This window comes from Canis lupus, chromosome 3, assembly GCF_003254725.2.
Source record: "Canis lupus dingo isolate Sandy chromosome 3, ASM325472v2, whole genome shotgun sequence".
NCBI lineage: Eukaryota > Metazoa > Chordata > Mammalia > Carnivora > Canidae > Canis > Canis lupus.
This window is the reverse complement of record NC_064245.1, coordinates 49,289,991-49,302,908: the sequence shown is the minus strand read 5'-3', so window position 1 is coordinate 49,302,908 and position 12,918 is coordinate 49,289,991. Positions and strand designations below refer to the sequence as shown.

At 38.1% G+C, this 12,918-nt stretch overlaps 1 protein-coding gene across 16 annotated transcripts in view; it reads right to left on the bottom strand.

The window, feature by feature from the left end:
- AKAP13 (A-kinase anchoring protein 13) overlaps positions 1–12,918 on the bottom strand; it is a 321,113-nt gene that overhangs the window by 55,903 nt on the left and 252,292 nt on the right. For 9 of the 16 annotated variants that reach the window (XR_003132759.3, XM_025438509.3, XM_025438510.3 and 6 more), the window contains 4 exons: positions 12,443–12,551; positions 7,285–7,413; positions 3,465–3,507; positions 1,664–1,796 (listed from right to left, as the gene is read on the bottom strand). Coding sequence is in view for 15 of the 16 variants with exons in the window: in XM_025438509.3 (XP_025294294.1) it covers positions 1,664–1,796; positions 3,465–3,507; positions 7,285–7,413; positions 12,443–12,551 (414 nt within the window). In the remaining variant the exon portion in view is untranslated. The remainder of the gene's footprint in view (positions 1–1,663; positions 1,797–3,464; positions 3,508–7,284; positions 7,414–12,442; positions 12,552–12,918) is intronic. The other 7 variants (XM_025438515.3, XM_035714805.2, XM_025438516.3 and 4 more) reach the window with 1 other exon arrangement.

Genomic DNA, 12,918 nt, shown 5'->3' with positions numbered 1-12,918 from the left:
CTTTCCTCCCCTTCTGCACCTGGGCAGGAAAAATGAAAACAATTCTGGTGGCAGGTTTCATGGAAAAATTCCTCTGAGTGAGGAATGAACCTCGCTAGCATTTGCTAAATGAAAGATCCTTGCTTCTTCCTCTGCCTGTGTCGCTGCCTCTCTCTGTGTCTCTCATGAATAAAGTCTAAAAAAAAAAAAAAAAAAAGGGTGGGGGGATAACAGCCCAGGTGGCTCAGCGGTTTAGCGCCGCCTTCAGCCTAGGGCGCGATCTGGAGACCAGGGATCGAGTCCCACACGTCAGGCTCCCTGCAAGGAGCCTGCTTCTCCCTCTGCCAGTGTCTCTGTCTCTGTCTCTCTCTCGGTCTCTCATGAATAAATAAATAAAATCTTCAAAAAAAAAAACAAAAAAAAAAAGAGACAGATCTTATTTACAAAACCTCATAAAATACGCTGGCTCTACTTCTACCAGCCCACTTAACAGAGGGCTTTAGAATCTTGAATTTGGGAGTGCGGGGGGTGGGGGGGGTGGGGAGTGCGAGAGGTGCAGGCTTACAATCATATTGAGTTGGGTGCTTGTTCAGTCCCTTCTTCTACGTATATATGTACATCCCATGCACATGTATACACATGCATATACATAGTGATTCCCTGGCAAGAGCTCCTTCACTGATTTCCACTCAAGACCTTTTTTTTTTTTTTTTCCTAAGTTATTTATTTTGTTGGCAGCTGGGTGGGTGGGTGAAGGGAGTATAAGGAAGTGGGAGGCAGAAAGAGTTCTCCTGTTGACTTGACACTGAATTGGATTTTGGTTTAGCACTGGCAATCAGTATATAAAAGTAACTCCTGGTCTTCCTTTCTTTTAAAATACATTGAGGGATGCCTGGGGGGCTCATGGTTGAGCATCTGCCTTTGGCTCAGGTCGTGATCCTAGGGTCGTGGGATTGAGTCTCACATAGGGCTCCCCACAGGAGCCTGCTTCTCCCTCTGCCTATGTCTCTGCTTCTCTGTGTCTCTCACGAATAATTTATTTATTTTTAAAGATTTTATTTACTCATGTATTTATTTGAGGGAGAGAGAACACATGAGTGGGGTGAAGAGCAGATGGAGAGGGACCAGCTGACTCCACGCTGAGTGCAGAGCCTGATCTCACAACCTTGGGATCATGACCTGAGTCGAAATCAAGATGCGTAACCAGTTGAGCCACCCAGGTGCCCCGCCTTCAGGTACATTCTAAATCTGGTTTACTAATTAAAGCATGTGGTTGACAGTATGAGATCTGAAGCCAAAGAGATCCGGATTTGGACCTCCATTCCAGATGTGGGGGCACAACGCCCAGATAGGGTAACTCACTCCAGGGAAAGGGTGATTCTATCAGCCTCATATGGTTGTGGAAAGGATTATATATATTATTATATTATATATATTATATAAAATAACATATGGAAAGTGCTTAGCATACAGTAAAACCCAATTAATGGTATTACCGTTTGTTGCTATTTTTTTTTTTGCTGTTATTTTTCTTCAGATATTAGGCAATTTCAAAGATTATCTCTGGGTTTATTTCCTTGTGTCCCACTACTTAATTAGTTTTTGGGTGCATGCAGGCTGTGACAGGACCTATGGGTGGTGACCTCTATAGTGGTCACAGAGGAATGCCCACAAAGGTACTTACTCTGCTCTTCTTACTGCTGGACATTTTATTCTTGATATAGCTGAATGTACGACTGACTTTTGTTCCACTCTTCCCTTCAAAATCTTTCTTAGAGGGGCTTTGTGGCAGGAAACTATAGGTCTCTTCTGTTATGCTAAATAAAAACAAGAAGATTGATTTTTTTTAAAAAAGACTACAGGATTTTAAAAAAGGAAACTGAGATTAAACACACATTTCTTTGTAACCATATTATTTTAGCTACAAGTCATAGTCAACTTATACACACACATGAAAATGGGGAACAGAACGAGCAGGACAGGGGCTGCTGACTGGTTCCATACACTAAGATCCGAGAAGAGAGCATACCACAATGCCCACGTTCTGGTGCCAAAACCTGGCTAAGTTTTGTTGTATCAGCCATTAGTGTTTTAGTAATAGATTTTTAGTATCAAACACAGCCTGTCAATTATTCATTTATTATTTTATCTGAAACTTCTAAATCTACAATAGCACTCAACTTAGAACCATCTTTGCACCAAACAGGTGCTTGAGAAGAAACTCATAAGTACAGTGGAATAATGGATACATTGATAAAGGTTACAAAGAAATTTTTATGACCAAATGCATATTCAAATTCCCTAAAGGAATAAGTCACATATTGTTTTTAGTCTCTGGGTGCACTAGACACTCAATACTGGTGCATATAGCCTTGCACAATCTTAGGAGAGAGAAGAGTGTAGAAATATCCATTTTAGGAGTTTCACACTGATCCAGATGGACTACTGATCTACAAAGCATCTAAATCCATCTATGATAGACATGTCTAGACCTTAGGAGATTCATAATGGTTGATTTCCTCAAAGAATGCTGGGCACTTGTATACATTATCCATTACACAGAAAAGGATTCTACTTAGATTACTTTTTTCAGGTGTTCTACAATCGTTATTTTAAGAACTTTTCCACAGAAAAGTTATGTTTATCTCAAGGGCTTCTGGGAGACGACAGAGGCATAACTTCAGAGAGAGAACAATCCTCTCCAATAGCTAAAGGTCTGTTTATATATAAAGTACTGTTTACAAAATAAAGCCATCTGTTATTATGATAAAGGGGAAATGGTGTGAGAAGCACTGCTCTAGAGGACAAAGGATAAATAAACTAGGACCCAGAAATGCAAAGAGAAGCATTCATACAGTTCTGGATCACTGAGTCACTCTAAAGCCTTTGTGAAAAGGAGAATAGCTTGAAGTGTAGTGCAACAATCAAAACCCTATATGCTTACATTAAGAATATTTTAGAACCCCATAAGCATGACAAGAGGAACATAAAAATAAACAATGAGTCAAAGTATCAATCTTCTGCCTATTGTCAACTAAAGAACCAATTCACTTACTTTGGACAGAGCTGTGTAATATATATCTGTACAGGTAGAAGAAAATGACTTTATTTTAAAGCTTACAATGACTAAAGTAGCAGCACTGCACATGCACAAACAAAATGCTGTCAGCCCTTAGGGACTAATAATTTCTATAAACAGAGTACAAAAGTTCATAAAGTCAAATACAAGTGTTTCCTCTACTGAATAAATGCAAACGTTTATCATCAGGAGAGAAAACAAAAGTAAAAAGTTCTTGAAGACATAATTCAAAAAGGATAGGCCTTTTTTACAAACCACTTGTAGCCACTATTCCAAATTTATCACTCAAGGAAGTAGGATTCCAATGAGCTGAATTCACTTCTTAGGTTAGTTAAATGTCCTAAGACATTTTGGATTTCCTTCATTTCGTCTCAGGGAAAGGAGTAACAAAATAAATGGGCGGTACCTCTCAGTCAGATTGGCACTGGTGCTGTGGAAAGGCCGAGAATCTGGAAGAAAAAAAAAAAGGTAGAGAAAATGTTGGAACCAAAGGATTGTGCCTGGCTGACAGAGAAGAGGTTTAAAATGTTTACAATGACACACGTAGAGCAGAAAGCATCTGAAAGCCGTGTGTGGTGCCTTCTCCTCCTAACTAAGAGTTTGGAAGAAGGAAAGATTCAACTCAAAACCCTTAACATTGGAATTGGAAACAGGCAGTAACAGGAGTGAATTCTCCCTGACAAAAAATTTAATCCAGGATCCAAGCTAGTGAGCAAACCCCAAACCAACATGTTCTTCTCCATGATCAAACACACGAGACATGTTTAATTCCTGTTCTTGCCAATGCTCCATTTCCAAAGGCCATCTTTCTGAGATGACATCAAGGAAGAACATAAAATCGAAAATTAAATATATTCTATATGCTGTTCATTTTGCTTTCATAAGTTTCCATACCAAAAGATCTAGCTATTGTAAATCTAATATTTTCGTGAGCATTCTTGGAAATGGATTAGTGGACAAGAGAAGAGCATCAGAGCTGGCTTCTAAGTTCCTTGTCTTATTACTAATTTGGGGTGAGATCTCTGGATTTCATTTCCTCATCTGTGAGACGAGGGAGTTAAAACACATGGTAAGGTCTTTGCCAGGCTGACACTGACAATGTGCAGGGCAGATGCATTCTTCCTTCTTCCATGACTATCAAACCATAAAGTGAAACAGGTCGTTAGAAGTAAGGCCAGGTCAGACAGCAGGGCAGCAAGTGGAGCAATCAGAAGGAACACTACATTATTTTATCTACAACATGTTAATAAAGTTTGAGTTACTTCAGAACTTAGATCAGTGGGTCTCAAGAAATGGTTTCCAATTTTAGGGGATCAGGTATAGAAATACTTTCTGTGCATAACTCCAGGTAGACAAGAGCTGTCGAGTACCAATGTTGTTATAATGTGAATGGGACACACACTTCTTCCTTCAGGTGGGTTTCAAGGATCTGAGATTACTGTGAGTCAAATTTTAGTTTGATAAAGATTTGAAGATGTTCCACTACCAGATTCCCAGCATTTAAAACTCTTAAATGTCCAACCTGTTCTAGATTCTGAACAGAAATTCAAAATGGTAGCTAATACTAAGTAAATAGCCAACAAGTGTTCTAAGTCTTCTTTCTATGGTTCTTCCTCTTACCAGCTTGGGTTCTTCTATTTCACTTATAATATGTGGTAGTAACAGCCAGTTGAGAAAGATGAACCGAATAAGAGTTAATCTGGGATCTGTCCGAGTTTCTGTACGATCTGTACGATCCTCTTGTCAGGTGTGAAATTGTCAGCAGTTTAACCTCAGATGCTTTAATTTACTTAAAGAACCAAGTGTAGTTTAGGATCAGTGGCTTTAAAATCTTTTCCATCCAAGGGACCTTGCATGATAGAAGCAGCATTAAATTCTCTCATGCTCCCAGGACTCTGATGTATAGTAAAGCAATCACCTAGAAAGTTAGCACCCTAGTAAGATGAACAAGGAGAAACTAAAATCCACAATGAGGAAAAATACCAACCAGCAAAGTGCCCAGCCAAGAACAAGCTCCCAGTACATTTCTGTTGAATAAATTAAAAACTGAACAAATATGTGATTAAGTACTAGGAGAATCTATGACTCTTACAAGGATTTCTAACATTTTTACTGCTGAAAAAATTTTAATTCATTTGCTGTGACTTCCTAGATGTGGTTCTGAAAACTGATTAATTCACCAATACATCTCAGATTCCTAAAGTGTCATTAAGTCTTCAGAGAACCTAATAGTATGAAATAACCAATGTTACTTCTCTGGTACAATCATAGACAAAAGCACAGAAATCTGTCACTGATGTTGGCCTGCAAAGTACTATTGCAGGTCAACAGCATATTTCAACTAGGCTTTTCTTAAAGTCCTGAAATAACCTGCAGACCTAATATACTATAATATTCCAGGGTCAGAACTACTGGATGGACATGGTCAATATTTTCCAAAGTATGTTTCATGGAATACTAGTCTTGTGAGGTGTTGTGCATAGTCAGGCACATTTTGTGGTTATCTAGCTAATAACTTTGGGAAACAGCTCATTGAACATGCTGCCTTGGAAATTCACAATGTACACATTAGCCTCTGAAACCAGCTTAACTGGAGTTTCCTAAATTTATGTGGCCATGAACCAAACCAAACCTTTCTTTTTTTCCTCTCTCTTCTACCTCCCTGATGCTCACTGGTATTTGTGAGTTTAAGTAACATATTTTGAGGAATGCTAGATACTTGGTTCAAAGATCTCTTCAAGCTTCTACAACTTTTATGATTCCATCATGTTGGGTGAACTGTATAACCAGTGCTGTTTTACATCAATAATTTTATATTAGTGGTAGAAGGAATGCCACTGGGACCTTTGTTGTAGTTGCCATATGTGGACCTATTTCCCTGGGTGTATCACAAATATTTTCAACTGAAATAGGCTTGAGAATTTCTGAACACTCAAAGTTTTAAGTAGACTTTCGCAACTTCCCTATTACAACCAGTATAAAGATCTCATGCTGTGCCTACTTACCAAACATCTTTTAATTGTGAAAAAAGCACTAAATGTAATAAGAGAGAAATTTTAAGAGAAACTGACTAAACTTTGTGTTACTGTATTTAAGGTACTTCGTGTTACTGTATGTAAGGTACTGTAAGAACAATGCAAAGATGTCACTCTGAGCTTAAATTGCTTAATTATAAAATTATAAAATTTTAATATTTAAATAAACAAATACTACTGAAATGTATAGGGTCAGCAAGTGGTAGGAATTAGGGTGTTCAATTATATGAATACTGTAATTCTCTGAGACTCATCTGGTTATATTAAAACAACTCATTATTTACCTTTATTGTAGAAATGGTTTTTTTCCATTAAAAGCAGCAATCCTGAAATATTCCAGAAATCTTGCATAATTGAAACCCGCAATTTTCATGGGGAGGGGAGAGAATTCCTTTCCTTTCCTAGCTTATTAAAACTGATACTTTATAAAGTTTTAAAACTAGGCATTATCAAATGAGAATACACTAATCCTAAATCCATACCGTAGGAAAACTATTGAAAAATAAAAGTTGCAAAGGAGAGAAGGTAGGAAGGGAGGAAATAAATCTGTAACTCTCATCCCCTATTTCATGGGCTATAATCTCAAAGGAAAGGTATTTCTTTCTTTCTTTCTTGTTTTTAAAGTAATCTCTATGTCCAACTTGGGGCTTGAACTCCTAATCCCAAGATCAAAAGTCACACGCTCTTGCCAGTGAGGTGCCCCAAGGGAAAGGTATTTTTAAAGACATGTCTGAAAAGTGAGAAGAAAAAAAGCTTAACATTAGCTTTTAAATACCACAGGTGGATATCCAGATGTCCCATGAGACCAAAAAAAAAAAAAAAAAAAAAAGAAAAAGAAAAAGAAAAAGAAAAGAAAAAAAAAAAGGGCAAACCAAGGAAAAAATGAAATTTACATGATCAAATAGAAAGCTTTGTGAAATTAGTGCTCAGTAGTACAAAAGCTACCAGGTGGGATAGGAACACATCCCTGTGCCCTGGAATCAGGCCCCCGGATCAACCAGTGCAGGTGGTATACAGAGGACAAAAACTGTTTCATCCAGATTAATTTTTAAAGTGAAGCATGAAGACACATAATTTAGAAATGGTGGCGTGCAAGGGGCTAAATAATGTCTTAGTATGAAGCCAATAGCACTTGCAGCACTGGTCAGACCCTTTGGAGAGCAGTCATGGACACTACAGTTGCTTACTTACTATGCAACTCCTCCTCATCATCACTGGAGTAAGAAGAGCCAAGAGAAAAAAGAGTTTTAGACTTAAGGAGATGTGGAGAGATGTGGACGGAGAAGGAGACCCGCCTTGCCGGCTGCATCCTTGGCTGGGCTGAGAAAGTGGGTTAACAGAAGATGTTAGCACAGCAGACTGTTCCAGGACAGAGTGAAAGGCACCTCAAATTATGCTGAATGGAATAATGTCACTAGTCTGTTTGATTGCAGGAAAGGCTGTCTAGGGGAACAACATATTTGTTTACATTTTCATCTTTATTTCTGAATACGCAGAATTCTAATACAGCTTAAATAATTCATCCAACAAACACCTACTTGGTAGAATAAGAAATCCTACTGTGGGTAAAATGCTATTAAGACAGCATTGCATGCTACAGAGAAATTGTTCATGATAGGAAGAATCAATATATTTGGCAAACCTCACTGTTGTACTGTTCTGAGATACTGCCACAGCCACCCAACCTTCAGTAGCCACCAAATCTGAAGGTAAGATTCTCTACCAACAAAAAGATTATATATAATTCACCAAAAGCTCAGGAGATGGTTAGCATTTTTTTTTAGCAGTAAGGGATTTTTTATTTAAAATATGTGCACTGTTTTTTTAGACATCATGCTATTGCATACTTGACTAGAACATAGTGTAAATGTATCTTTTATATGCACTGGGAAACCTAGTAATTCATCTGCCTTGCTTTATTCAGATACCTGCTTCATGGCGGTGGTCTGGAGCGGAACCATGATACCTTGGTGGCACACCTAAATTAACTCACTTACTGAATTCCCAGTCTCCTTTTAGTGTCAACTTTGAGATTACTTCTCCCTAGTAAAGCTGTCTCTGCTGGATGTTCCTGTAAAGCCCAATGTTTCTTTCACTTGCTTTATTTATCACTTCATATTACACACACCTGTTCTCTTGTGGAGGGAATGTGGTGAAGAAACTGTATCTATAAGCTCATCCCTCTCCTACCACTGTCTAGCCTGGTGCCCGGCAAAGAGTAACTCAAATGCTTGCTGAATAAACACATTAATAAATGAATTTCCCTCTAAAAGCTCAGTGTCCTAAATGAAATGAAAAAACCCCATACCAACTGAATGTTCCACATAAATACTAAGTGATGTCTGTCAGCAGCCACGTCACGTGACAGATCAAAGAACTACTGACACGAATACATGTACACTGGGTTTTTTGGCAGTGACCACCTAGTATAAAAAGTAAGGCATCCTCTTCATGTGCTTTCTAAAGTTACTTCGAAATGTGAAGCAAATTCAGGAAATGAAAATGAGCTTTCTTATTACACAAAATATAAAAGCACCCCCCCTTTTGTCACAATTTCATGGATCATACGGAGAAACCTATTTGTATGAGTATCTAAGGAGTATCCTCAACATATATGGAACATATTTGTTCTTTGTGATAACACACTCAGAAAACTGAAGGCAAAATGATTTCTCATTAAAAGCCTCTGAAATCTATCTAATGGGTATACTGTCCTTTTAACATCACTGCCACTAATGTGGTTAGGGCCCTTCCAGGGATACAATCAATCAAGCACTTTCTCTGTTTGTGAGCATCTTCTGAGTAGAAGCAATGAGATGTTTTAAAATATACTCTTGGAAAGGGATCACCTGTAATAATGGAATTATGCTGTATGTGCAAAAACAATGTTTATTCTTAAGTTCTATCAAGAAACCATCCATGTCTGCTGGCAAGCTGAGAGTCTCCACTCCATCCTCTCTGATGCAAGAAGAAGAAATAAGGACAAACCCATCTCTGGGAGCAGTTTCTCTGAGGGCAATCCTTCCAGCATTTCCCCACATGATGCAGGAAGCTGCAATGCTATTCTGATTCCCTAAAAATGAGCTGGCAAGATGCATTCATCATGTTCCCACTGAGGCAGCACAGCCAAGACATGTGAGTGAGGACAGCTCCCCACCTATTGTGGTTCCCAAGTAAGCTGTCGCCTACTTTCCACCCCCAAAAATGACACAGAAATCCATTAGTCACCACCTTTACTCAGTATTTTCCTCTGCATGAATGGATTTCAAAAAGTGATCCCACCTTAGAAATAACATTGAGTTTCTCTTCTAGAAAATGACCCAATGAGACATTCCAGACAAGAGGCTCAGGAGACATGTATTTTCAGAAATGCCCAACTGTTAACAGCTATGAAATACTGTGGTAGAGGCAGCTAATTTTTTTGAAGGAAGAAGACATAGCACAGGTAGAGGCTGGAAGTAGTGAAATAGGTAGATTTTAGAAAGTATTTTGTTCCTAGAAAAGTGTACTCCTAAGACACAACCACTTAAAGACAATGAGGCATGGTGTTCTCCTTTAACATTTAAACTCCAGTCAGAGACAGACTCTGGCACTGTTCTAGGCACCAGTGCCTAGTGAAATCAATGAACTCACTCTGTAACAGAAACAACTGCTGACTGTAAGCCAGGAAATACACTAAGGATTTTATGTAAATGCACTTTTAAGCCTTACCAACATTATTATCCCTGTTTAATCAAGTAACAGAAAGGATTTCACTATTTAGCCCAAGGTCACATAGCCACCAAATGTGTGCTTACAGTAAAACATCAATTAAAACATTTTAAGTGTACTGAATACTTTAAGCTTTAAAAATTGCTGTGTAGATTTTAATTACGATTCTTTCAGCTAGGAAGATCATGATCAGAGATGAATCATGCAGAGTATTTAAGTGATTTGGAATGGAAAATTTAAGTCTGTGGCAAATTGAGGATCAGGCCAGTGATCCTGATGCTTAAAGGCACAGCACATGGGACACCAGGTTTAGCCTTCTGTTCAACTGCCAGGACTTTTACATCTGTGAAAAAATTTATGTTTCTAGAGCAGAATAAAAAAAATACACTTGGGAAAATTAATTGTACATGGGGAGGAACTAAGGATAAGCAGTATCATTAGAGTTGATTAACCCTCCAATTACAGCTAACTCAGGGAAAGTGTGAGGCTAACTAATTTATGACCTAATCATTCAAATGTGCACAAAATGTGCAACATAAGTCACAATGAGGGTACCCTCTTCTGATCAAAGGATTAAACTCTTGCTTAGAGCTCTACTGTTGACAACAGTCTGCTAACTCATTTCAGTCCTCTCAGCGAGTGGACCAGAAAATTTCCCAGCAACAGGAGGAAAAGCTCTATGTGCCAGAACTCCTGGCACTCTAGGACAGTGTTTTCTGGGAGTTAGCTGCATTATTTATAGTGTTTGGCTAGCAACTGAAAATAGTCAAAAACCATCTTGCTTTTTGGAGGAAAAATTAATGAAGTGTTTCATGCACGAGGCAAGAGAGTGTCACAAAATATAGGAAAAAGCTCCCTCTGTGGGACACATTCTGTTGGTGTTGTTATCTGTTGCTATGGGAGTAGACTCTCCACTATGACACCACATTCACTAGTCATGGAAGGAGGCTAACACAGAGCTGAAATGTCTCACTTCAGAGTGCTTTTCTATCTGTGGCTAATGAACTCTAGTACTCCAGGATTATCAAATCCATTATTAACTATTTTGTTATAATGATTTTCATTCTATACCAGCAAAACCTCTATTTCAAAGCCAAACTGAAACAAAACCAAAATCCAAACAAAAACAGGAAAAGCTATTCCAGTTGTAGTTCTGTGGGATCATCATCTTTGAGACTATGTCATTAGTAGGCACATCTTTATAGTCAAACAGGCCAGATCTGAAGTACTGGTCATGAAAATGAGGACAAGGGTAACAATTAACTCTCATGTCTTAATTCTACAGTGGAAGTTAAAAAGATGACGCCTGCAGTAAGTCTTGAACTGAGATAGAACACCTCCCTAATGTAGGGCAGCTACTTCTGTCCCCAACTCTTTTAAGATGAGTTATATCAGGGGACACTGAAGAAGCATCAGAAACACCAGGAGAGTTTATTTATTCCCTCTGCCTCAGCCTGCTTGAATACATGGACTTTCAGCAAATAATGGGGACAATCTAATCTAAATGAATGTCTAAATCTTTATGTCATGATCTCAAACTGTACTCGTGGAAAAAAAAACATACCAACCAAGATTTTAAAACTAAAATAACAACCAAGATTTTAAAACTAAAATAAAAAGGTGGGGTTTCTCAAAGAACAAGCTATCTTTCCATGGCAAACATTTAGATCCAATTCAAATATGTTTCTGAGCATCTTTTATTTGCAAAGGCCCTGTGCTTAACGGATGCCAGACATCTACCTAATGGGTCTAATGGGTCCTAAACCTGCATATAGCTCCATTCATATTTGCAGATGTAATCCTTTTGGTACAGGCTTAACCAACTAAAAATGTATCTCAGTCTTTCCTTCATGATCTGGACATTTTTGAAGATTTCAGGAAATTAATATCGGTTAAAATGTGGATAATAGATGAGAATATCTTCAGATATAACCTCATTGTGTTTGTAGCTTACTCTCCAGTGTTTCAGAAAAACACTTAAAAAAAAAAAAAAGACTTGAGAAGGAGAGAGAAAGAACGAGTGGTGGGGAGCAGCAGAGGGACAGGGAGAAGCAGACTCCTTACTGAGCCTGCTGTGGAGCAGCAGCTGTGGGAGCCTGATGTGGGGCAGGACTCGATCCCAGGATCTTAAGATTAAAGATTAAAGATTAAAGATTAAAACTTGAGCCAAAGGCAGATGCTTAACTGACGGAGCCACCCAGGTGCCTCAGAAAAATACTTTAAAGGAAGTGATAGAGGAAGAGCGATTGATAAAAAGTTATGATTTTGAGAAGATATATCAAACGTTTAACATCTGGGACTCCAAATGAAGAATATATGGTAATTCTTTGTAACTATTCTTAAAGTCTGGAATTACTTCAAAATAAAAAATTTTCTAAAATCTGTGTCAGGTTTAGGCCCAAGACTATAATGCATTTAATGTACTAAAGCAATTTTTAGCAAAAGGAGGAAGATCCCCAAACTAAACTGTATATCACCTTTTCCATTTAAATGAGCCACTCAGGAGAAGTGGCAGGCGAATTTTGGAAGGTAATATTACAGAGTCTTAAAGTAAGAAGAATGACAAAGTGTTTAAAAAATATTTAATTTAAAAAAATAAAAAATATTTAATTTAAAACAAAAGAGGTAATATACTCACGGTCCAACCCTGGATGGCTGATTGTCATTAATGAGATGGATTTTGTTAATGGAGAAGAAATGGCTGATGTACAGTAATTGAATCCCTGTTGTTTAGATCTGTGACATGCCTGGGAAGTACAAAAAATTTTAAAAAATTGAAGAACAGGTTCTGAATACATCTTATTATTTCTAGATAAGCACAAAACTTTACCTTCCAGTCCAACCTAAGAAAAGGCGGCAGTTCATGGGAGGGGTAACAGCACAGGCTCTATAGGCAGATACACTGGATGCAAGTTTGCCCCTGCTACTTAACAGCTGTTTAACTTCAGAGGAGTTACTTAGCTTTGAGCCTTAGTTTTCTTATCTGTAAGATGGAATAATGGAGTGCCCATCCTGTACAGTGGTTTCATATCTGTCATAATACCTAATAATGTTTACTAGTACATACTTAGTAAACATCTGCTGAATGCATAATTAGATAAAAATAACTTCACT